The sequence below is a fragment of the Sparus aurata genome, chromosome 10 (genome assembly GCF_900880675.1).
Source record: "Sparus aurata chromosome 10, fSpaAur1.1, whole genome shotgun sequence".
NCBI classification, from domain to species: Eukaryota; Metazoa; Chordata; class Actinopteri; order Spariformes; family Sparidae; genus Sparus; species Sparus aurata.
Genome location: NC_044196.1, coordinates 8,808,350 through 8,833,406, shown reverse-complemented (window position 1 = coordinate 8,833,406; position 25,057 = coordinate 8,808,350). Strand labels below are relative to the sequence as shown.

The 25,057-nt window shown below is 40.1% G+C and overlaps 3 protein-coding genes across 5 annotated transcripts; all 3 read left to right on the top strand.

The window, feature by feature from the left end:
* Window positions 1-232: 232 nt before the first annotated feature.
* On the top strand, window positions 233-7,515 carry LOC115589040 (toll-like receptor 13). Its single transcript, XM_030429715.1, has 6 exons — window positions 233-306; window positions 438-492; window positions 1,263-3,813; window positions 4,144-4,261; window positions 4,357-4,605; window positions 7,454-7,515. The coding sequence occupies exons 3-5, from the start codon at window positions 1,338-1,340 to the stop codon at window positions 4,598-4,600; spliced, it is 2,838 nt and encodes a 945-aa protein (XP_030285575.1). The 5' UTR covers window positions 233-306; window positions 438-492; window positions 1,263-1,337; the 3' UTR covers window positions 4,601-4,605; window positions 7,454-7,515.
* Window position 7,516: 1 nt separating this feature from the next.
* Window positions 7,517-9,499, top strand: LOC115589041 (tripartite motif-containing protein 16-like). The gene has a single exon (XM_030429716.1). It carries the CDS (start codon window positions 7,625-7,627, stop codon window positions 8,990-8,992), a length of 1,368 nt encoding a protein of 455 aa, XP_030285576.1. The 5' UTR covers window positions 7,517-7,624; the 3' UTR covers window positions 8,993-9,499.
* Window positions 9,500-12,398: 2,899 nt separating this feature from the next.
* On the top strand, window positions 12,399-24,120 carry LOC115589042 (protein phosphatase methylesterase 1-like). 3 transcript variants are annotated; one of them, XM_030429718.1, is made up of 14 exons: window positions 12,399-12,645; window positions 13,867-14,056; window positions 14,158-14,215; window positions 14,479-14,530; window positions 15,201-15,355; window positions 15,478-15,568; window positions 15,682-15,747; window positions 15,834-15,978; window positions 17,470-17,587; window positions 17,747-17,791; window positions 18,925-18,989; window positions 21,817-21,884; window positions 21,975-22,005; window positions 23,912-24,120. In XM_030429718.1, the coding sequence occupies exons 1-13, from the start codon at window positions 12,617-12,619 to the stop codon at window positions 21,994-21,996; spliced, it is 1,104 nt and encodes a 367-aa protein (XP_030285578.1). In that variant the 5' UTR covers window positions 12,399-12,616; the 3' UTR covers window positions 21,997-22,005; window positions 23,912-24,120. The 3 variants fall into 3 exon arrangements, with proteins under 3 accessions (XP_030285578.1, XP_030285579.1, XP_030285577.1); XM_030429719.1 differs by having other exon boundaries at window positions 13,858-14,056; window positions 15,834-15,957; XM_030429717.1 differs by having other exon boundaries at window positions 12,401-12,645; window positions 13,858-14,056.
* Window positions 24,121-25,057: the final 937 nt, after the last annotated feature.

Here is a 25,057-nt window from a genome sequence, read left to right as displayed (position 1 = left end):
AGTTGCTTTTCCCCTGCCGTGACACATTAAAGACACTCAAATATCTTTAATGTGTGTTGTTTTATTTTCAGTGATAAACCTGTCTTTTTTGATTATGAAAATCCTTACATACATTTTATGTAATTCGTTCTCAAGAACTTAGACATTTGAGCAAGAGTGAGGTCATCATTGTGATGATGCAGCTTCCTCTTTTTCAGTTTCCTCGAAATACAAAATTAGACATGCAGCTCTTCTACTTTTCCCCTCTTAACATTCGTCAGTCTTAAGTGTTAGCTGTCAGATTGAGAAACGTTATGGAAGAGGCTGGTAAGTCTGCTGAACGGAACCAATATCACGTCATGAGCCAACATGTACTTAAAATTAAATTAAAATATTACCCTTTTCGCTAACATTTTCACGTCACTCACATTTGTAACTTGATCTTTCCTTACTTTCAGGGTTTACTTCATCCACCAACAAGACTGGAGACTGCTTTGGACCTTGAGAGTGAAGGTACGTAAAGTTTTTATTAAAGGAAGCAAAGTTTGAAGAAGTATTGAAATCCCTTGAACTCTCACAATGCATTTTATTTTCTAAAGTATAGATATAAAATGTTTTATGTAAAATACTTATCAGGTAAGTGACAAGAGAGCAGTTGAGAAGCACTTGATTTGCTTCCAAAATGCACTAGATCAAAAGTAGCTCAAGGAAATACTCACGTACTCCAAGTTCTTGTACTTAAGGTACTTGAGTTGTTGCCCTTGAACAACAATGGTTGTCACTGTTGTAAAAGCTAGCAAAATCAGGGCAATGATTGAATTGATAACTTGTTTTTCTGTATATTTCTTACTCTTTACGATGGCACTGTCAGTTAGCAGCTTGTTGTTGGACGTCTACCTACACAGGTCGAATGCTTTATTGTTGAAAATCTGGTTCAGAAATGTTTAAAATCATGTTACAAACTTGCAAATTCCTGAACCCAATTAAAAACCGGCTCAATGGGTATCACAGGGAGAGAAAACCTTGAAGTGGACACAATAAAAACATTTACCTATGAAGAAAAAACACTGAACTTAACATTGCAGCTGGTGAAAAGTAAAAAAAATATATATCTATTTTCAAAAAATAATTAAATGATTGAGTAGTAAAAAAAACCTTTATTTGTTGTTTTTAAAGGATTGTCCTGGGTTAAGAATATGCATTGTGAAAAGTCCTTAACATGGTCAAAAACGTGCCGTATGAGTAATGCTTTCTTCATTACCGTCTTCTTTCATTCTCTTCAGATGTGCATTGTTAAACAAAAATAATCTCCACCTCCAAGTGACAGAAGAAAGTAAACAAAACAGCCAAACTTCAACATGCAAGCTACAGGAAGTTTTTCTCTGCTCCTTGTGTTTCTTTTCTCTTGCCTGCTTCATCTTCATCCTTCACTGGCTTTCTCACTGAAAAACTGCACGATGGTCTTTCCTGAAAGTGCAAATAATCTGACGGTTTTGTGCAAAAAGCGTGACCTCACTGCTGTTCCAGATGACATTCCCAGACACGTGACATCACTAGATCTCAGCACAAATCAGATTTTAAAGATCACCAACACAGATTTGAGATGTTTATCAAAGCTCATGTCCGTACGAGTTAACTTTAACTCAATTTCACACATTGATGACGGAGCTTTTGTCGACTTGGTTAAGTTAAGGACCCTGAGCATGAGTAACAATAAACTCACAAACCTGACAGACAACATCTTTAAAGGGCTGTTCAAACTGGTCACACTTACTCTGTCCAGTAACCGTATCTCATATATATCCCCGGTGGCCTTTCAGTCCCTGGTAAGCATACAGAGCATAGAGCTCAATAACAATCGCCTACATCGAATTACAAACATTACTCCAATCTTAAAACTACCAACTTTACATAAATTGTCCATTGCTTGCAACAAGTTCACCTCTTTTCGATCAGATGACCTGCCTCTTAATGTCTCAAACCTGAGGTCTCTGGAGCTAGATATGAACCCAGTGAGAAAGTTCAGCATCAGGAAAGACATCTTTCCTTATCTGCAGTTTCTCAACTTGGGCAGTTCTGGACGTGAGATGGAGTGGGACGTAGCAAACAAGACCTTTCTGAGGAGCGTAAGTAGTTTGTCCCTGAGACAAGCTGATGTTAGCTTTCAGCCATACAACGTGGTGCTGCAGACCACTGAATCACTAAAAGTACTTGAGCTGAAATCCATGAAGACATTGATTGAAAAAGGTCTCATAAACATTGCTTGCCAAATCCCCTCTCTAAGATTTCTTAGTGTAATATTCAGTGATATTCACGCCTTCAATGATACGCTGTTGCGATCTTGTTCTCAGGTAACTGACCTCACTTTGTCTTATAATCACCTGTGTAAGCTCTCTGAGCATTCATTCAGATCAATGACACAACTCAAACTTCTGGCATTGGATGGCAACGATCTGTCTCAAGTGCCACTTGCCCTCCGAGGACTCTCCACTCTGGAAATCGTGGATCTGAGCTTCAACTTCATCAGTGATCTTGACTGTCACGACTTCCTGAATTTGACAAAACTTACAAAACTTACTCTCAAACACAATCGCATTTCAAAACTTCAAGGATGTGTTTTTATGTATCTGACCAATTTGAAAGTCCTGAATATTGAAGATAATTCTGTTTACAATTTTTACAGTGCCTTCAAAATTAATTTACGTAAGTTAGAATCTTTGAATTTGCATAATCATCGTCTTCTAAACATCATGCAAGGAGACTTTATGGGTCTGTCTTCCATCCATGTTTTGGATTTAGAATCTGATACAGATGCGGCGGTAGAGGATGGGGCCTTTGAAGGACTAGGTAATCTCCAAACTCTTAGTGTTTCACTTGGTAGTTACCGAACAGAGCTTTTCATAGGAATACCACAATTAGAAAATCTGACACTCCATCTTACCTATGACCTTAACCAGAGGAGTTACCAACAAAAAGATGATGCACCTTTCTCAAATTTACCCAACCTGAGGAAGCTTGTACTCAAAGTTTACGACCAACGTCAAGAAGTTCTTTCACCACATCTGCTCAAAGGTCTGAAATCACTTGAGTACTTCATGGCTGAGAAGTTCTTCATGAGCTCATTGCACTCAGACACATTTAAATACACTCCTAAACTAAAGGATCTTCATATAGTCGACAGTCATCTGTCAGATTTAACCCCTGAACTGTTCTGGCCAATCCCAAACCTGCAGACGCTCGACCTCTCCAAAAATGACTTCAGGTCTTTGGATTTCCTGACCAGGGCCAACCTGGCAGCACTCAGCTGGCTAAAAATCAGTGAGAATAAGTTGTCAACTTTAAAAGAGACAGTCTTCCAATCCCTCCCTGCCTTGACATATCTGAACCTGACTGGTAACCCTTTAGCATGTGAATGCTCTAATGCTGGCTTTAGCGAATGGGTGCAAAGCAACAAACAGACACAGGTTGTCAACGGCCACCAGTATACTTGTACCTTTCCTCGGAGCAAACAGGGAAACAAGTTCCTGGACTTTGACACCCACTCCTGTTGGATAGACGGCAGCTTTCTTTACTTCCTTTCTAGCACTTGTCTGGTTGTGTTTAGTCTGCTGGCATCCTTCATCTACCACTTCCTCAGATGGCACTTGGCCTACTCCTACTACCTCTGCCTGGCCTTCGTCTGTGGTAAGAGGAGGAGGGCCTCACCTCACCGCTATGATGCTTTTGTCTCCTACAACATTCACGACGAGGCCTGGGTCTACAAGGAGATGCTTCCAGTCCTGGAGGGGGAGCAAGGCTGGAGACTGTGTCTGCACCACAGAGACTTTGAACCAGGTACAGACACAATCTGTCTTTAAGCTCTGAATCTGTCATGAAACAAGACTGATCACAGTGTTTTGCCCTGGTCTTGTTCTCTTTTCTCTGCTTCCTCTCTCACTTTCCTCTCCAGTGTTGTCTTCTTCCTGTTAAAGTCATTTGCAAACTTTGACTGTTGCCACATTTTTCATAGTTCATTCATAGTTAGAATTTCACATCCCCTTTAGGGTTCATCTGAACTTCAGAGTATAACGACAAAATGCTGAGTTCACACTTTCAGACAGAAAGCAGTACCGCCTTAAACAAAAGCACAACAACAAAGGGCATCTTTTGCTGTTGTTTCCACAGGTAAGCCCATAGTGGAGAACATCACAGACGCCATCTATGGCAGCAGGAAGACCATCTGTGTGATCAGCCGGCACTACCTGCAGAGTGAGTGGTGCTCCAGAGAGATCCAGATGGCCAGGTGGGGGCGCCGCCTCTCTATCTGCACACTTCAAGCTCTCATCTCACTGATTCCCAAACTGATTCCAGCTAACTTCCTGTGTGTGGTGTCCACAGCTACCGTCTGTTTGATGAGCAGGAGGACGTGTTGATCCTGCTGTTCATGGAGGACATCCCGGCCCATCAGCTGTCTCCGTATTACCGGATGAGGAGGCTGGTGAAGAGACGCAGCTACCTGAGCTGGCCACAAGCCGCTCAACACACCGGAGTCTTCTGGGAGAACATACGGCGAGCTCTGGACACAGCTGACAGACCCGCTGACAACAGGCACCTCCTCACCGGACGCCCAAACTACATTTAGTGAAGGTTGTTATTTGACTTGGAAGTCCAAAAATTACAAATGAAAGACAAGAACATTATTTTTTAAATCAGTAGCATTTAAAAACAGTTGTATATTCTGTCTAATCTTTTATCTCTAGAACACTTTGGCCCAATCCCATTACCCAGTATTACCCCTACCACTCATTTTCAAGTTAATGGTTGACATATGCTGTTTTCAAGAGCCTCACTGGTCATTAGTTACATTAACGACCAGAACTTTCCAACATAGCGTCATCCTCTGTGCTGAATTCTCCTGTGTTACTGTGGCAATCCAATTATCACTATGCCATTCTGATGGAGAAAAGACCTTCACAAATTCTGGCACAATCAAGTCATCAAATGAAAATTAACACTGCTAACTAGAGGTTGCTTAGCAGTGCTTTATAGGCTAACATTAGCAACCTGTGGTCCTAACCTGCCAGTATGCACTGACACAGAGTCATGTTGGGACGATGTATTTTTGTAGGCCAACCCTGAATTTAGCATCACCCTGGTTCCCTTCCACAAAAGCCTATGAGATTCTTTTAATTCAGATGATTGTAGGAACACATTCTCTTCTCTGAATCTCACAGAGACCCTGTCTCTTTCTCAGGTCAATCGAGGTCAAGCACACATTATAAAGGCAAGAACACACCAGCCCAACCGTTGGACGTCTGAAGTGTGCATTCCGTTCAGTCATCTCATGTTTACATCTAGCACCACCCGCTTGTTGCATCTCGCGCAAGTGCAGAATGTACACGCTGCTGTGGAGCTGGCAGCACGTTGAAGCGGTGTGTTCAATGCAATTTTTCTGCCGAACGGGTCAGACAAGAGGCAACAGAGTTGTCGGATAAAGGCAGTTGGCTGTTGGTTTCAGTCTGGGCGGTGTGTGGGGGCCTTAAGGAACAGAACTGTTTCGAGAACTGTTTGTGACAAAGATGGTTATGATTGAATGTCGTTGGAATTGTAAATTAGGGAATGACGGCTGCTGTCCTTTCTCTTTGAAATCAACACATACATTCTCCAGAGGGAGAGATTTTTGAAAGCTTGATTCCTGTATCTTCCCCGTCAGGTGTCAAACTATTATTTATGGCGGTGTTGTTCTGTGTCTGACATTCCAATGGAACAGCGGTTCCTGTACTCATCTAGATTCCCTACAAAGTTTCAAATAACCATTAAACCAGGATCTCATCGTCTTAATTTTGACAAATTAAGGAACAGTTGAAGATGTCAATAAAACTAATGTTTTCCACATTTCTCTATTTTATTGTAGAGCTAAGGACAAGTTTTGTTGTTTAAAGAGTTTAATGTTTGAGGTTAAACCACAGCCTCTCCAGATGGTGAGTCCTGGTGATTGGAACAGACTTTCAGAAGATCTTTTTGTTTAAAACTCTCGTTATTTAACAGTAAAATGTCTCTGATATGTTTGTGTTACCAAGTATTAATCTAGAACTAGAGGGAATATGTACACTATATTGCCAAAAGTATTTGCTCACCTGCGTTGACTCGCATATGAACGTAAGTGACATCCAATTCTCAATCCAAGGGGTTTAATATGACGCCGGTTCCTTTGCAGTTATAACAGCTTCAACTCTCCTGGGAAGGCCTTCCACAAGGTGTGAGGTCACACACTGATGTTGGACAGGGAGGCCTGGCTCTCAGTCTTTGCTCTAATTCATCCCAAAGGTGTTCTATCAGGTTGAGGTCAGGACTCTGTGCAGGCCAGCCAAGTTCATCCATACCAAACTTTCTCATCCAGTCTTTATGGACCTGCTTTGTGCACTGGTGCACAGTCATGTTGGAACAGGAAGGGTCCATCCCCAAACTGTTCCCACAAAGTTGAGAGCATAGAATTGTCCAACATCTTTTGGTATGCTGAGGCATTCAGAGTTCCTTTCACTGGAACTAAGGGGCCAAGCCGAGCTCCTGAACAACCCCACACCATAATCCCCCCTCCACCAAACTTTACACTTGACACTGTGCATTGCACTTGCTGATGTATGGCTTGGATGCAGCTGCTCGGCCATGGAAACCCATTCCATGAAGCTCTCTATGAACTGTTCTGGAGCTAATCTGAAGGCCACATGAAGTTTGGAGATCTGTAGCCATTGACTCTGCAGAAAGTTGGCGACCGCTGAACACTATGCACCTCAGCATTCGCTGACCCCACTCCGTCATTTTACGTAGCCTACCACTTTGTGGCTGAGTTGCTGTTGTTCCCAATCGCTTCCACTGTGTTTTAATACCACTGACAGTTGACTGTTTAATATTTAGGAGTGAGGAAATTTTACGACTGGACTTGTTGCACAGGTGGCACCCTATCACAGTACCACGCTGGAATTCACTGAGCTCCTGAGAGCGACCCATTCTTTCACAAATGTTTGTAGGAACAGACTGCATGCCTAGGTGCTTACTAATATACACCTGTGGCCATAGAAGTCATTGGAACACCTGATTTCAATTATTTGGATGGGTGAGTGAACACTTTTGGCGATATAGTGTATATACAAACTTCCAGTGAAGAAGGAAATAAAGAAGCATAAAAAGTATTTTGAGTTCATTAAATGACCTCTTTAAGACTTGTAACAGCCTAGGAAGAAAATTCAGCATATAAAAGAGCCCAAAACCACGTCTGGACTCCGATGACTCAACAACAGCTCTGGAGTTACTCTGGACTACACTGAAAGCTGCTGAGGACAATGTAATGTACATTTCCAGGGTGAAGACGAGGTTAAAGGAGTGCAGAACACACTGCCAAAGTTCAGCCCGACTGTAAACGTGTAGATAAGAGTCATAAATATCTGCAAAGTTCAAGCTGCTCCCTTTCTGATGGTATATTTCCCTCCTCTCACAGATCGGCCGGTTCAGGGATTGATGGTCTCACCACGCTCCAAAGTGCAACAGCTGACGAGACAAATCGCTGCAATTTAAAGAGCCATAAAGGAAGGTTTGTTTCCTGCTCGATGCTTTTACTGGCTGTGAGGAGGTGAAACTCTTCAGACGCTCTCTGTGGTTTGAAGGTGAGATGGATGATCTCTGCTATGCTGGAGCTGAAGATGTGGCCTGTGATGTCTGCACTGGGAGGAAGCTGAGAGCTGCCAAGTCCTGTCTGCAGTGTGTGGCCTCTTACTGTGAGCAACACCTGCAGCATCACTTTGAATCAGCTGCTTTAAAGAAACACAAGCTGGTGGAGCCGTCCAAGAAGCTCCAGGAGAACATCTGCTCCCGTCACGATGAGGTGATGAAGATTTTCTGCCGCACTGATCAGAAGTGTATCTGCCTCGTCTGCTCAATGGACGACCATAAAGGCCACGACACAGTGTCAGCTAACACAGAGAGGGCAGAGAAGCAGAAGCAGCTCGCTCAAAGTCGGCACAACGTCCAGCAGAGAATCCAGGACAGAGAGAAAGACATGAAGGAGCTTCAGCAGGAGGTGGAGACGACCAATCGCTCTGCTGATGAAGCAGTGGAGCACAGTGAGAAGATCTTCACCCAGCTGATCCGTCTGGTGGAGACCAGACGCTCTGATGTGAAGCAGCGGATCAGATCCCAGCAGGAACTGGATGTTAGTTTGGCCAAAGAGCGTCAGGAGAAGCTGAACCAGGAGATCACTGAGCTGAAGAAGAAAGACGCTGAGCTGGAGAAGCTTTCGCTCACAGAGGACAACACCCAGTTTCTTCACAGCTACCCCTCACTGTCAACACTGACTGAGTCTACAATCTCACCCAGACCAAACATCGACCGCCTGCAGGCCTTTAAGGACGTGACAGCAGCTGTGACAGCAGCCAGAGATCTAATGCAGCTGATTCTTACAGAGAAATTATGTCTAAGAGCTGAGTTCTTACAATATTCACGTCAGATCACACTGGATCCAAACACAGCAAACACACATCTGATTTTATCAGAGGAGAACAGAAAAGTAACATTTAATGATAAAGGTACACCATATCCTCATCATCCAGACAGATTCACTGACACACCTCAAGTGTTGAGTAAAGAAGGACTGACTGGACGTTGTTACTGGGAGGTGGAGAAGAAGAAGAGCTGGAATGTTGGAGTAGCAGTCGCTTACAAGAGTGTTGATAGATCATTAACATCATTATCAAGTGGGTTAGGACAGAATAAGGAGTCTTGGTCATTACTTTGTTGCTGTGATGGCAGTTATACCTTCTATCATGACGGACAGCAGACTTTCATCTCCGGCCCTGTACCCTCCAGAATAGGAGTGTACCTGGATCACAGTGCAGGTATTCTGTCCTTCTACAGCATCTCATCCGACACCATGAGACTCCTCCACAGAGTCCAGACCACATTCACTGAGCCGCTCCATGCTGGATTTTATCTTTATGGTCCTGATGGAAACACTGTTGAAGTGTGTAAAGTGAAGCAGTGATTAAAGAGGCAGAGGAGAGTTTAACATCAGAGAAATGTGTTGTAGCTTCTCTCTCTTTACAGGGGGAACTGAAGTGATGTGAGCCCGGATGGTTCTGCTGATTGGACCTCTTGTGTGTGTTGTATCAGATGCAGAATGTGTAAATATGTGTGATGGTGATGAGCTGCTGAGCTGCTACGTCCTTATTGAAGCAGCAGTGAGTTCAGCTGACAGGCGTTCAGTTGATGCTTCAGATAGTTCCACTATATATTCAAGTGTGTTTTATGTTTGATCAATGTCAATGTTTTATGTTTGATTATATTTCCTTTTGAATGATTGAATGAAATGATTTTAAGCATGTCATATTCTTTCATGTAGACAAAGTCGACCTTAATTAGGCCGTGGTGAAATTGTGGGAAAGGGGAATCTCTTCACTTTATTTTATTTTTGCGACAAGCCTTTTAGACAAGTGATTTTTCACAGAAACTACGTGTTGATTTGTTTTTGATTTTTTTAATTTGCGGGATTGAATCACTGCTTTAAGTGCTTCACCTGTTATCAAAGATCTAACAGAACAAAGTTCTGTTACTTTTTTAATCTTTTTTATCATTAAGTATCATAGCATGATTCAGAGAATCATGTTAGTTAATTAAGTTAATTAATCTTTTATTAAGTGAATTACTTTACGAGTGAGAGCTTAAGAACTACCACTCGAAGCAACAAAGAAGAAACCTTTATCAAGAGCATCATCACTGATGAAGTCGTAGCAGTAATTGGCTGCTTCAGAAGCCCTACAAGCGGTTTCTAACAAAAGAAAAGAGAGACGTTGTGTGCTCCAGGCGGAGACAACTCTGCCCCCAGCGTACTTAAAGCTGACTTGCCTTTGGACCGAGAGTTCCTCAACAGAGTACCGGCCTTCCCTCTGGCTTTTGGACCGTCAGAGCAAGCCCCCAGTCAAACCCAGAACACTTGAGGAAACCAAAACTTAAGGATTTTCCGACTCCAAGACAAAGCAGGCTGAACCTCTCCATATAGTTGGATTCACACATGTGAGTTTTGAGTGGTGTCTTAAGTTATGTTAAGTTATTTTTTATCTTTTAAGCTTAAGAGAAATTCTGTTAGGGTCTTGTTAGTATTAAAATAACTCCTGTAATGTTTGAAGGCTTATTACTTTACTCATTATAGTCTCTCCATTTTCTATTATCTATTGTTGTTCATTTAAATTGTCATTTCATTTATTTACCCTTAATTATTTATTTGATAAAGATATAAAACCATTTGTCCTTGTCTGTGCAAGATGGAACTGTGCAGAATTCATTGCTTCAGAATATGAAATTGAATATATCAATTTGAAATTGATTTGAACTGTTCAAAGCTAAACTTGTCCATTCAGATTTGATTAATTTCCTCTGGATTATTCAAATAGATCAAACAAGGGAGATAGTGCCCCATTTACAAGTGTGTTATCAATTGCCAGTGATTAATTACATTTATTACTTAGTATTGTATCTCCTACATGATGATGCTTACACATTTTGTTTACCAAGATAATCTCCAAAGATGAACACCACTTTGCGATGTTTGAAGCTTAAATTAAATGTGTAGCAGTAAGAAGCTAATGTTAGGCTACAAACAGACGACATCACGGTCACATGACTTCAATGTCACCACCACTAAGAGTCTTACTACACAATTACTATACAGGTTTTCTATAAACTGATCAATGTTGTAAAGTCAGAGTTAGAATAGTGTGCAACTAAAGTTGGCCTGTAAAGACGGACTAGTGAGTAGATGAGTCTCCGTGTTCACTGTGAGGACGTTTAATGTCACCAACAACCTCTGTAGTCTCATTCAGACACTGGTTAGCAACCGCTAACTGCTTTTAACACCTGAAGAGCTTCAGAATAAAACTGTGGGACATTTAATGATGAATTTCATGTCAACAAAACCTGTAAATGTATTTCAGACATGTAACCAGAAACCAATTAAAAACACTCACAGACTTTGGATGAGGGAACTGTATGTGCAAACATGCTAACTGATCTCCGGGTTGTGGAGGAGCAGAACCAACTGCAGAAACTCCTCTGATGGACTTAAGTAACATTTCACGCGTCATCAAAGGGGAGAATGCAGATTTAAAATATGTGAAATTGTGGGACTCTCATGCACAAATCAGCAATAACAATGCAACGTAAGCGAGCTAGCTAGCATCAGCAAACTAGCTGTGATTGTTTTTTGTTTTTTTTTCTTGTTATAAAAAAATATATACCGTAATGCATGAAATTAGAAGACAGTTGTTGTACCTGGTGGTCGACCAATTTGTTTTTTTTCAGGTCTGATATTAGTAATCATGAAGACGATTACATTGAAATTAAATTGTATTTTTAGTCTGAATACAGAAATCCTCTTCCTCTGATTAACAAGATAGATTACTGACACTGTCACTTTTCATCAAATCAAATGTGAATTCTTATTCACATTCTTTTATTGTGTATATTTACAGACAGAAGCGTGTTTTTCTGAATGACAGTTCGTCTCATTTATCTACAACAGCACATTGCTGGTTACCTGGATACTAAAACTGTCTGTCACCGCCACCTGAGGGCTGTGTGTGTGTGTGTGTGTGTGTGTGTCAGAGAGAGTGATAGCGGCTTGAAATGTTCTCATCAGATATATATATTTAAAAAAAACACAGAATTCTAAACCAAATATTAAGATTTCAGAGTAAAAATCTTAAGGTAGTGAAAAATTTTTTTTGAGTGATAACATGTTTGTATGTTTTGCTCAACTCTGAAAATCTACGGCTCTTAAAAGATCTGAAATTTGGAGATTTTGTACCTGCTGTTGACATTACTAACAAATGATTAATGTTGACAATAAACTCAAACATGAAAGAATGCAACACGGTGGCTTTCAGGCGTGTCACTGCAAACTTTTTCTAATCTGGCGGCACTTTCACAGCGTTTGTTTTCATTCACAGGGAAGTGTGGTTGTTGTGGCGACAGGAAAGTGATGTGTGTCTCTAATTTTGGTGTGATCCTGCTGAAAATCAAATTTTTTTAGATGTATGCAGTTCAAATCATAACCTCCAATAATAATGGAAACCATTGATGTCCCAGACAGCAGTATAACCGTAGGAACTAAAGACCTCGGTCAGTTCTGGGCTAACCAGTGATTCTTTGGAGAACGGGGCTTCGACCACGACAACACTGACTTACTTTACCAGTGGTGACACATCACACCGTTAACTACCAGAAACTTCTCCAAAGTTCTGCCAACTTCTCCAAAGTTCTGCCGACACGTCACCAACTGATGCTGTCAGCTCATCTATGACGTAACTACGGACTCATTTCAGAAAGACAGTTTCGACTTGTCTGTCACGCCCACTTCAGCGCTCTCAGCCAACAGGACGCCGCTGCATTGATGCTACATGACAACAACAGCTGACAGGGTATTGTCTGACTGTGTGTTTGTGTTTAAATCAGCAGTCGGTCTTCTTATTTGGCTGGTGGATGTTGCAGCAGCTCTCACTGCCGTGTAGTTCTTATTGATAGAGACCTGCTAAACAGACAGACTGAATATATACAACACATATATATACAGGAGACTGAAGCCTGTTTGGACGTCTTTCTGCTGAGACAAAGCATGTGGGAGGAGAGCTTCTATACAGAGCAGTAAGTCACCTCTTCAAAACACTGGGGACACTTTTCAGGTTTTATGTGAAGTTCAGACAGATTACTGACTGAATCTGATGTTTGCAGCTGGGACTGTGACTCTTCCAGGACCAGGACAATTTCACTCTTTTGAATTGTTTTTCTGTTTCTGCTGACAATCGCAGGATATTAGACAATTGTCAAGAAATATAGAAGAAATAGCCATGATTTAGTTTTTAAAGGTGCAATATGTAAGAATTTCAGTTAAAAACTTACTTACATACAGTTCCGATGTTTTGCAACTATCTGTATGGTGTTGAAAAGTTATGCACTGAAGTTAGCATGCTAACCAGCTAATCCCCTAACCAGTCATGGCTCCTGTACTAGTGGTGTAAACACCAACATATGAGCAACAATACTCCTAGTGGGGACTGCTAGCAGAGCAGCTAACTGAGCTAACTAGCATACACCAGCTACAGTTAGAATCAGCCCTCACGATATGCCACCTTATTGTGAGTAAGCATTGGACTATATATTTGGCAGCTGGTCAATTCTGACATAATGCACCTTAAAAACCTTAAAGAGTTTGTGGTGCAGAGATATCTACTGAAGTTAGCATGCTAACCAGCTTGCCACAGTGTGTCCTGGTTGAAAGCCTCTGGGCTAGTGGTGTGAACACCATCTGCTAGCTGCATTGCTAACTAGTTAACAGCAGCTAGCACAGTTGGCAGTAGTTATTGGTTAACTACAGCTGGGACGATGATGAATTGTGATGGTGATGAATCAATGATGTTCAAAGGACAGGAAGAAGTAACAACTATGGAGCATTGTGCTCTGTTACCAACTAAAAAAGTTATTAGTTAGCTAGTTAACCTGGCTCTCTAAATTTAGATTTGTCACCGATGCATTTAGCTAGCTAGGTTAGATATTTCGCTGACCTTCTAACATTTTTTTTTTATTTATTTATTTTGTTTATTTAACAGGGGCATTGCTCGGCTCTCAGCCGTACCAGAATAAGCTCCTAGCTAAATTTCATCAACATCAAAAATACCTTGTTGTAAATGGTAAAAGATGGAACTGTCCAAATCTCAGTTCCTGTCATGCCGCTTTGCTAGTTAGCTAACGTAGAATTTAACAAGATTGACTATCTGCTGGTGTGTTTGGGGCTATTATGCTGAAAGAATACAGTTTGTGTAGGTTTTATAAAGTGTGTGTGTCTCTGTGTGTCTACATGTCGACCAGTGAGGTTGGCGGTAAGCTTGACTACTCGCCGGTGTCCTGGCAGGAGTATTATGACGAGATGGAGGACGTGAACGTTGGGCCGGCCGACAGCAAGGACGTCTTCAGGATTTATAAAGCAGGAAGTGAAGGACCACTGCTGGTTCTGCTGCATGGAGGAGGACACTCGGCCCTGTCCTGGGCCGTCTTCACTGTGAGTATCTGTACAGTCAGCTGGTTGACTGAACCCCTGACAGGTCGATTGATTAACGATGGCTACATCCTGAATAATATCTGTGTTTTTCTGTGTTGCAGACAGCCATCACCCGCAGAGTGAACTGTAGGGTGCTCGCCATGGACCTCAGGGGTCATGGTGAGTAATCTTTATCTGACAGATTCAGTCATGTTTATCCAAAATTACTTGTTTCTGAGATAGTAGATTGTGTTTGATCTGGTCTGGTGTCAGTGATCAAGGCAACTTTCTCTGCCACTGAATAGGCTAGGAGGGTTTCCCTACTGTGATATTAATTTATTTTGTCAGTCTGGCTTCTTGGTTATTCTTAGTTTTAATGTCTAATATTGAATTAACAGAGAAATTGAGTTGCGTTTTTACAAGATTTGATTTTCTTTGTTAAGGCGAGACCCTGGTTTGCCATCCTGACGACTTCTCAACTCAAACTATGTCCAGGTAACAGCACATGACAAACTCACACATACTAACAAAAATGTGAAATTTCCAGCTTCCACTTATCCTTTTACCTCGATGAATAAAGCGGTTAACACCTGTGTTTAAAACAGGGTACTTCATGAAATAAGTACCCACTAGTATGAACTAGTACTAGTCAGTCAACGTTTATCTCTTAAACATTTAAAAATTGTCAGTAGTTCTTACCAAAACATCCTCAAACCAAAACTACTGAATAGGTTGATCACCAGTGACTCCACGGCGTACCAGCTTCAAACGTACCAGACCTTTGTTGTATGGTTGCAGTTTGGTAGCTTTAGGAAGAGATTGTGGTTGGCATTAAAATAAGTATGTAAGATCCGTACAGTACATAAATTGACAATGTTAGTACGTTTGAATAACTAATGGTTGACTTTTGGTTTCACACGGGACACAAACAGTGGTCTCTTGGGGTTTTTTTTCCCCACCCATCCTCCTGACTTCCTCCTTTGCAGCTGTAATAATGAAAACAGCCACCAAAATCAAAAACAAGAAAATGTGTTTTATTGAGCAGCTTGTACAGTCGACCTATGGTTGTTGTCTGATGAGGTCAGGACTGATGACGCTACAAATACTGCCACTCCATTAACCAGTACTGTTTCTACCTGCTGCTGTCCTGTTTGCCCCCCTTCAGTGATGTAGCTAATGTGATTCAAGCCTGCTACGGTGAGACTCCTCCCCCCATCGTCCTGATTGGCCATGGAGTTGGTGGAGCGATCGCAGTGCACGCAGTCGGCAACATGGTGATCCCGACCACCGTGGGCCTGGTGGCTATAGACGTCGTGGAAGGTAAGAACATCAGAGTACGAGCAGGGGCTGACATACATACAAGATGTATGTCAGCACACATACAGAGACATACACCTTGTTTTATAATCGGAACATTTTCTTGTCGTCTTCTCCTCCTGTAGGCAGCGCAATGGAGGCACTCCACAGTATACAGAACTTCCTGAAGGGAAGACCCAAGTCCTTCAAGTCCATGGACCACGCCATAGAGTGGAGGTGAGCGTTTACATTCACACCAGGCCGACACAAACAGTTCCTTCAACCGTTGTCAGCTATGACCCAAAGATTAAAGAATTGGAGCGCTAACAAATCGTTTTTACTTTTTCTAGCGTGAAGAGCGGACAAATCAGGAACCTGGAATCTGCCAGAGTCTCAATGGTTGGTCAGATCAAAAGGTAGGCTGCCTATTGATTGGCGAATGTCTCATACTGTCTTTCCAGTGTAGTATTAGATCACAATATGTCCACTTCCTGTCTGTTAGATGTGAGGTGGAGGAGGCCGACACTCTGGAGCAGGCCAGCCCGGTACCAGACGTGGTCGTCGAGCGCAGTGAAGAGTTCTACGATCAGAGCTACGTCAACGACAAAGAGAACGCTGCCTCAGAGGTGAGCCTCAACGAAGGCCAGGTATGAAAACGACCACACAGAAACACTAATGGTAATTGACTTCCATTCATTATCAAGTATCCAACTCTCACCCTTATTTACCCTTGATGTCAAACTTTGTGTTATACTTTGTCATTATATTCATTCATTCATGTTCATTACCAAAGAACTTAATAAAATAAGTATAGATTGGGACACATTAAGCCAATCCATTGACTTGCATTCATTATAGCACCTCAAATTTTAACATGAACCAGTATCATTAAAATATTAAGTAGACTTGTTCCAACATGAATCCCAACAACTATGAACTTCAATACAAAAACATGAATAACAGCACTTCCATTGACTTTCATTAATCCTCTTGATGTCAATCTCTGTTTTGTACTGTGTGTTTTCAGGGATGTATCATAATCATTACAAAATAACTTATTTTATCAAGGTGTGTCATGAGGTATATGTAATTTGACACTTTAAAACCAATCCATTGACTTACATTGATTATGGAACCCCAGACTTTAAAATGAACTAGTACCATTATACTAGCAAATACTTGAATTCCAACATCCATTTCAATGTTCTCGAAAAACAAACATAACAGCACTTCCATTTAATTTTATTAATCCTCTTGATGTCAATCTCTGTTTTATACTTTGTGTTTGCAATTGCAATTGCCTTTAATTCCGTCATTCATCACAACAACTACGAACTTCTACCAAAAGACTCACTGACGAAAACATGAAAGATAGCACTTCCATTGACTTTCATTAATCCTCTTGATGTCAAACTCTGTTTTATACTGTGTGTTTGATGCTTTCAGGGATGTATCATATTCATTATGAATTAGTTATCTTATCAAGGTGTGTCATATATGTAATGTGACATTTTATAACCAATCCACTGACTTACATTGATTATGGAACCCCAAATTTTAACATGAACCAGTACCATTAAAATAGCAAATACATTAACTCCAACATTCATCACAGCTACGAATTTAACGAAATCACCTAAAAAAACATAAAAGATGGCACTTCCATTGACTTTCATTAATCCTCTTGATGTAAATCTCAAACACATACATAATCATTCATACCTGCAGGAGCATCATTGACTTGCATTCCTTTGCAAAGTTGAACAGTACCGTCTTAACAGGCAGATTTTCTTCGCCCTCCTAAGAAGACCTGCCATTGACTTCACTCCAACATCCCTGAACTTTTAAATGAAAACATATCTTTACATACATAAAACATAACAGCACTTCCATTGACTTCCATTAATCTTCAATCATCTAAACCCTACCTATACTCTTGAGGTCCATAACAACACATAATGTGACTGTGATTCCACTGACTCGCATTTTTTTTTGCCCACTCCACAGTATAACTTGATAACATGCACACATGACTGTCTTAATGTTTTCTTCCTGCTGTTGTCAACATTATTGTGAATGTTCAACCAACCACAGTGTGTTTGTGTGTGTGTGTGTGTGTGTGTGTGTGTGTGTGTCAGAGTGTGTATAAGTGGCGTATTGACCTGTCAAAATCAGAGAAGTACTGGGACGGCTGGTTTAGAGGAACCTCCAACCTCTTCCTGGCTTGCAACCTGCCCAAACTCCTGCTTTTGGCCGGTATGTATTAAAACAAAACACCAAAGTACTACTGTGTGTGTTCTCGCTGGTGTAAAATGTTACCTTGAAATATGATTTATTAAGTTAAGTTATTGTTTTGTGCAAGTATTTATTAAAATAAGTATTTGCACTAACCTGAAGCTGCTTCTGCTTCTCTAGGAATCGACCGACTAGACAGAGATCTGACGATCGGCCAGATGCAAGGTGAGAAGCCGACTCGAAAGTAACAACCACCATTGTTGTTAAGATTAATCTGACATTACACACAGACAAGGAAATCCTCAAAGGTTTTATTCACGTATGTTAAGTCTTGTTCAACAACTTGCTTCCACCAGCTGAGCTGGCTAAAGATGGAAGGCTGTAGCTCAGTCAGTAGAGACTTGGCTTGGGGACTGGAGGGTGGCTGGTTCAAGTCCAGCTATGGACCACAATATGGAAGTGGACTGGTAGCTGAAGAGGCAGAGCTGAAGAGAGGCCAGTTCACTTCCTTGACTCCTGCTGAGGTGCCCTTGAGCAAGGCACATATGCTCCTAGCTTGCAGTGTTACAATATATATGCAGCTAGTGATGGGTCAAATGCAGAGAATAATTTCCCCTCAGGGATTAATAAAGTATGAAAAAAAAAGATGAAATCATTTAATCTGGCATCTCTTCAAGACTTGACTCGGACCAATGGACTGAAGTTCTGATAGTGAGTCATTTCATGAGGGTTGTGAGGCTGAAAATAACGTATCATACGCTTCTTTCAACATGTAAGCTCATGGTAAAAAGTATTTGTGTCTGAAAGTTTGTTTTAAATCCTTGTGTTCCTCCTGGAGCTTCAACGAAGAGCGCAGAAATCTAACTTTCCATGAGGAAATATGACCCGACGACATTTTAAATTTAGACACAATCAGCACAAAAGATTTGCTTCCTCATCTTTGGCAGCCCTCATTTACGTTGGTTCTCGACAAAGAGGGAGGGCAACAGAAGAAGGGGTTAACGGGACTGATGGGAAATGTAGTCTGAGAGAAATGAAACGCCTCACGCAGAGAAACGCTGTGATTTTGGGAATAGTTGGCATATTTCACGCTGTGTTTCAACACTGACTGTGAGGGAAAAGGTGACAGGACGTCTTCACACACACACACACACACACACACACATTCACAGTCAGATACACACACAGACACACACACACCTTGAGGCGGCAGTTCCTCTCCAGAGACAGCTGCTCCTGTCAGTCAACGACCACGCTGGAAGTGACAGCATGGGAGTGGTGTGTGTGTGTGTGTGTGTGTGTGTGTGTGTGACAGGCGGCAGTTCACAGTGTGTACCTGTCTCACTGTTTGTCTCCAGGTAGATTCATGATGCAGGTGCTGCCCCCATGTGGCCACGCAGTGCAAGAAGACAAACCAGAAAGAGTAAGAACACTGAAACTTAAGTTTTTATATTCTACGGAGCCCCTTAAGGGACATGGGGAAAAAAAAAAATGATGGGTGAAAAAAAAAAAAAAGATGTCATTTTTGCGGGATCTCGCAAAGGTTTTGCGAGATCTCGCAAAGGTTTTGCGAGATCTCGCAAAAAGTTTTGCGGGATCTCGCAAAGGTTTTGCGAGATCTCGCAAACGTTTTGCAGGATCTCGCAAAGATTTTTTGCAAGATCTCGCAAAACCTTTGCGAGATCTTGCAAAACCTTTGCGAGATCTCGCAAAGACAATTCTCATCTTTAGCTGACAGGAACTCAAAATAATGACTATATTTCCAGCTAGAAAATGCGCATCTCTCTCCTCCCTTCATTGTTGTTTGCGTTTGTATCGCTGCGTGGTGTTACACGTGAGTTGTGCTCATGCTGAAAACGTGAATTATGGCACACGTGACATCACTCCCCGAGTCAGGAAGAAAGCAGAACTATATATTTTTACTAAGGAAAATAACAGAAATAATGATAAGTAACTTTAATCTGATTACTAGTTTGTAAATGTTGACGTGTTAGATTACTCGTTAATGAAAAAAGTGGTCAGATACCGGCATCACTGCGCAGAGAGTCTTTTTTTAAGGGGTCCGGGGAAATTTCGAACATTTTGAAAACTGGGCTGTTTAAAGATGCAATTTCAACATAGTTTGAGAAGGAAAGGAAGGCCAATCGTTGGGTCCTCATCGTCATATTTTAATCACAAATAAAGCTAATTTTCCCTCACTATAGGCCTACTGAGTATTTTTTATATATTACAGCCTATAATAAGACCTGCGCTGTGTGCATAGGCTATAAGAGCAGGTAGAACATTCCTTATTATAATTTCTTGGCTTCATTGACTATCTGCATCAGGCCTGCAGGAGGCTTTGTAGGTAATAAGAGACAAATATCGTCATTTAACATCGTCAGTAAACCCACAAACGTAATAAAAATCTGCAGCATTTAATGTTATAAACCCACAAATATAATATATTTTCCACAAACGTAAGAGCCGCCGCCTACTACAAACGTAACATGCTATTTTCTACACATGTAATAACTATTACGTCAATGATTTATTTGTGGGGACGTGAAAATCTTTATTGTAATAACTTCCCACAAATGTAATAATACAATGAATAATGGTCGGGGTCGTTGTTTTTTGTATGTTTGCCTATACACCTACTAATACTACTGACCGTGGGCGCAAAATCCAGCTGCTGACTCTCCGCTGTCACACAGCGGACCCCTGTGACCAAAGTGTCAGCTGGACTTCAGAAGGGCCAGAATTCAAAACTACTAGAGCGGCCGTAAGCTGTCATTTGGACCGCTAGATTTAAACTCTATAATCTGTCATGTAAATACCCAACTGAGTGATGAATGCATTCATGTGTCATGATATTTAAAAAAACAAAAAAACAACAACGAAATAACTCCAAAATTAACACGTTAAGAAGTTTAATTATACATTTATCAATATTCACATCATCGCACATAGTAAACTGTAATCATTGCATATTTACACAAGATTTTAATAGAGAAACACATAGAAAATTAACAACTAAAAGTAACTTACTTGACTCTGAAACATTTTATTTTAACACTTAATATATAATAAAACAATAATAGTAAAATAATTATCGAAAAAGCTGGAAACGAGCTGATCTAAAACAAACAAAGAGCCGTAGTGATCACTGGTCACATCTCCGCACATTACCTCCCCTCTCGTACAGTTACACACGGGCTTGTGGCATTTCAAGTGTCCGGTGTTTGGTTCCGTTTGCAGCGGACCGGCACTGCCTCCGTGTCCGTGTCAGCGAAGATGGCCAGTTGCGATCTTCTATAACATCCTCCTCGACCTGGCTGGGATCAATGCCCGCATCTTGTTCAAGGAGTGCTCAAAGTGATCGAAACGGCTCTTTTTCTTTGTTTGTTTTAGATCAGCTCGTTTCCAGCTTTTTCGATTATCATTATTTATTTTATTATATATTAAGTGTTAAAATAAAATGCTTCATAATCATTTATGAATTACTTTTCTTGTTCTGGGTTTTCTCTATTAAAGCCTTGTGCAATAATTACGGTTTACTATGAAATCGATTAATGTATAATTAAACTAGTTAAAATGTACACTTTGGTGTTATTTCGTTTTTTAAAAAAATATCATGACACAATGCATGCATTCATCACTCAGTTGGGTATTTATATGAGACATTATAGGGTGTAAATCCAGCGGTCCAAATGACCGCTTACGGCCGTTCCCTGCGCACTCGCCCGGCTGCCGGCTGCGCATAGAGATCGATGTTGTCCGTCGAGCTCGGAGGACGGCTTATTTTAGTACATAATCGGGGTTTTGGTCCTTGTAGCTCATAGTCTATGCTATTATGGTGGGACAGAGGCATCATTTGTGTTTGAAAAACGTTTCACTTCAGATTTATTGATCATCCATTGAAGTTCGAATCTGTGAATATCTTTCCAACTTTACCCAACGACCAGCAGTGTTGCAGCTTTTGCGGGATGTCGCAAAGGTTTTGCGACATCCCGCAAAAACTCTTTGCGAGATCTCGCAAAACTTTTTGCGAGATCTCGCAAAACCTTTGCGAGATCCCGCAAAAATGACATCTTTTTTTTTTTTTCACCCATCATTTTTTTTTCCCCCATGTCCCTTAAGGGGCTCCGTAATATTCTGAGTATTTCTGCTGTCTGTTACTTTATACTTTAATTACACTACATTTGAATATATGTGAATCAAAGTGTGTGTGTGTGTGTGTGTGTGTGTGTGTGTGTGTGTGTGTGTAGGTGGCCGAAGCCGTGGCCTCCTTCCTGCAGAGACACAAGTTTGCTGAAGCCAGAAGAGAAACCAGGAGGTAAAACATTCGGACTCTGTCTTCTGTCTTCGGTCTGGTCGGTCTGTAAACACACAACAATCTGAACCTTGTTCTCTGTTCTGTCTTCAGCTCCAACTCTCTGTCACAGTGACGTCTGCAGGTGAGACTCAAACACAAACTCATTATATGTAGCGACGGAGCTGAAGACGAGTTCACATTTATCCATTTATTGATCTAAGTAAAAGTACTGATGTTGTTCTACTGAAGCCCAGAGGAGCAAGAAGAGAATTATTTCTTATGGTGATCCATTTTCTGTGTTTATGACCCGAGAACAAAACAAAAACGTTTTGCTAGAATAAATAATTAATCATATTTTTGTTTTCCATCAGGAGAAAAAAAAAGCTTTTCATGTGTGAAACTAAGTGAAAATAACGTCTTATAGAGATTTTTTTCTTTAATATTTAGAGATATTTTATCCCAGGAAATTTTTTTTTACAAGATTTTATATATTCTTTAAAAGAATAGTTGAAATATGAAATGAAGAATTCTTGTGAGAGAAAAAAATATTTATGATTTTTTGGGGTAAAACCAAGAACATTTTTTTAAATTAAATCTTTTTTTGTTTTTTGTGAGGCTCTTTTCTACATCATAAATCATTTTTCTAAGTCTGAGCTAAAAGGTTTTTCTCTCCTGTGTTCAAGACCTGAAAACTGGTGGAACAATTTTGCCAGAATAATTAATTAAAAAATATTTTAAAAATCCATCTGGCAAAAAAAAAACAACTTTTCATGTGTGAAACCAAGTGTGATGGAAATGTTGTACTTCAAAGAGAGATGTAAACTTAAGTCCTACAAAGGAATGTTCAATGTAACTGTTTAACATGACATGTAACCTGTGACCTTGTTTTAGGCCATTTTATTACCTATGTCTGGTATTGAGTGACCACTGAAGCTTAACTCTTCCTTATCACTTCCTTCTCTGTGGAGTATTCCTTTAAGTGCAGGTCATACATTAGGAACTAATTGAGTGAAAACACACCCACAAAGAGGGATAAATACCATGCTATTCTCTTCAGATATTGAGTCTTCACTTTGTAACAGACCTGTGTGTTGCTCTGTGAATGCTCCTCTTGTACAAGATTAAAACCTTGTTTGAACCTTGAGCTGACTCCGATCTCCTTCCTCCAGTTCTAAATTATCGCAGAATTATTTTAACACCAAGTGAAATAAAATCTTTCAAGGAAAATAATAATGTTTTGTAAAAAAAAAAAAAAAATAGTCAAAGATGTTTTATGTCCTGGGAAAAAAAAGTCCAAAAAACAAATTAAATGATCAAAAAAATCTCCTGAGACAACTGTCAAATTTCAGGAGAGAAACGTGTTTTAATGAATGAAACTTTTTTTAATGCTTTTAATTACAAAATGAATAAATTTAACCTCTGACCTAAATTGTTTTCCCTCATGTGTGTAAGACCTGATTTTTTTTAATAATCTTCATAAAATTATATATTTTCTATTTTATTTTACTATGTTTTATTTATTGATAATTACTATTAATAATAATATTATAAGGGTTTTTTTCATGTTAAATTTTCTTTTGTTTTCAGGAGAACTGAATTCTTCTTCTTTCACACAAAAAAAAAAAAAGTTTGAGCAGGAGGAAAGAATGTTTTGTTTTTAAGGCTTCTTTTTCTAAATGTTTGTTATTGTAATACTCATTTTGACCACCAGAGGCTGAAGCGCTCCACCACCTCCTCATCCTGAAGCACTCATGTTGTCTCTCAGGGCAGTTTTAATTAACACAACATCCACTGAGTGGCCTCATCCTGATGTCTGAGTGTCTTCATGTTACATCACAGTTTATTGTTCTGATGGTGACGGTCGGCTGCAGCAGTCGGAGCTCAGCACCACCTTAGAAACACCATCAGCTTCATCCTGTCGCTCATTCAACACATTAACACTCTGTCCATGTCGGTCGAGTGTGTCATGACTGAAAGGATGAAGCAGGTTTATTAAATATACATATGATAATTAATTAATGTAAGAATCTGTGTTCTCTCTCTCTCAGGTTCCAAAGAGCAGCTCCAGATTCTGACCCGTCTGTCCAGAACTGCAGTCAGAACACGTCTCCAGTTTCATTTCCCTCTTCGTCCTTCAGCTGCTGATGTCTCCATGTTTAACCCTCCAGATCGTAGACGGACAGTCGCTGTGATCCAGCTGTTGTAGTTCTGTTGTGTAGGTTCTGTTATTATTAAAAACACCACATGAACACAACAACTCTCAAGTGTGTGTCACTTCCTGTCTCTGCACTGGACATGTTCTGTGTCCAAAGACTCATGAAAAAATACTCAGCTTAAAACAAAATTATATAAATGTACAAGAGATTCTGTCAAAGATTCCCAACTGTCCGGATCAAAATGATCACATGTACTGAGTCAAAACTATGATTCAAGTCAAATTATTGGTTTGTGATAATAATAATTAAAACAGGAAAATATAATGGGGACAATAAACACACGTCAATGGACGACTACGACACTGCGACGTGTCCTCATAACGTTCTGTATCTTCATCTTGACTTAAATCAATTTCTAAAGAATATAAATATGAGCGTCAATGACAAAATTCTGAATTCTTCTCACAATTCTTACTTTTCTTAAAAATTCAATTCATAAAAAAATCCCGCCCCCCAAAAAATCTTGTAACATTTTTAAATGTATTCCTTCAATATTTTGACTGAAATGCAACTTGAAAATTCACTTTTTTCTTTGGAATTATTCCTCGGTTCCTTTAAAAGTTGGAATTTTTTTTCTAAATTCTAACTTTTCAGAATAATCAGAATTCAGAGGTTTTCTTTACAAAAGTTTTAGAAGTTTTGTTAATTTTTTTTTTTTTTAAAAAGTCAACATTTTAAGTGTCTTTTCCTCTTAAAAATGTCTTTTCTTTACTTAAAATTAAGATTTCCTGCACCAAAACTTGCCTCTTTTTACCTACAAATCAGATGTTCCGCCTTAAAATTTTTAGTTTTTTGTGTTGACTTTATTCTGCTTTAATCTAAATTCACTTTTTTCCCTTCCAATTCTTACTTTTTCTCAGAATAATCAGAATACAATTTTGACTGTTTCCTTCAAAATTCTGACCTCTCTCTTGAATCTGGAAGCGGAACATAAAACTGCAGAGTATTAATATCGTAAATTAACTTGGAAAACCAAAA

Bases quoted from the DNA above. Each gene is read 5' to 3' on its own strand.
- LOC115589042 (XM_030429717.1), top strand. From the start codon at position 12,617: ATGTGGGAGGAGAGCTTCTATACAGAGCA. The intron at 12,646-13,857 runs GTAAGTCACCTC...GTGTGTCTACAT, and splicing joins GAGAGCTTCTATACAGAGCA to GTCGACCAGTGAGGTTGGCG. The intron at 15,569-15,681 runs GTGAGCGTTTAC...TACTTTTTCTAG, and splicing joins GACCACGCCATAGAGTGGAG to CGTGAAGAGCGGACAAATCA.
- LOC115589040 (XM_030429715.1), top strand. From the start codon at position 1,338: ATGCAAGCTACAGGAAGTTTTTCTCTGCTCCTTGTGTTTCTTTTCTCT. The intron at 3,814-4,143 runs GTACAGACACAA...TTGTTTCCACAG, and splicing joins CCACAGAGACTTTGAACCAG to GTAAGCCCATAGTGGAGAAC. The intron at 4,262-4,356 runs GTGGGGGCGCCG...TGGTGTCCACAG, and splicing joins AGAGAGATCCAGATGGCCAG to CTACCGTCTGTTTGATGAGC.
- LOC115589041 (XM_030429716.1), top strand. From the start codon at position 7,625: ATGGATGATCTCTGCTATGCTGGAGCTGAAGATGTGGCCTGTGATGTC.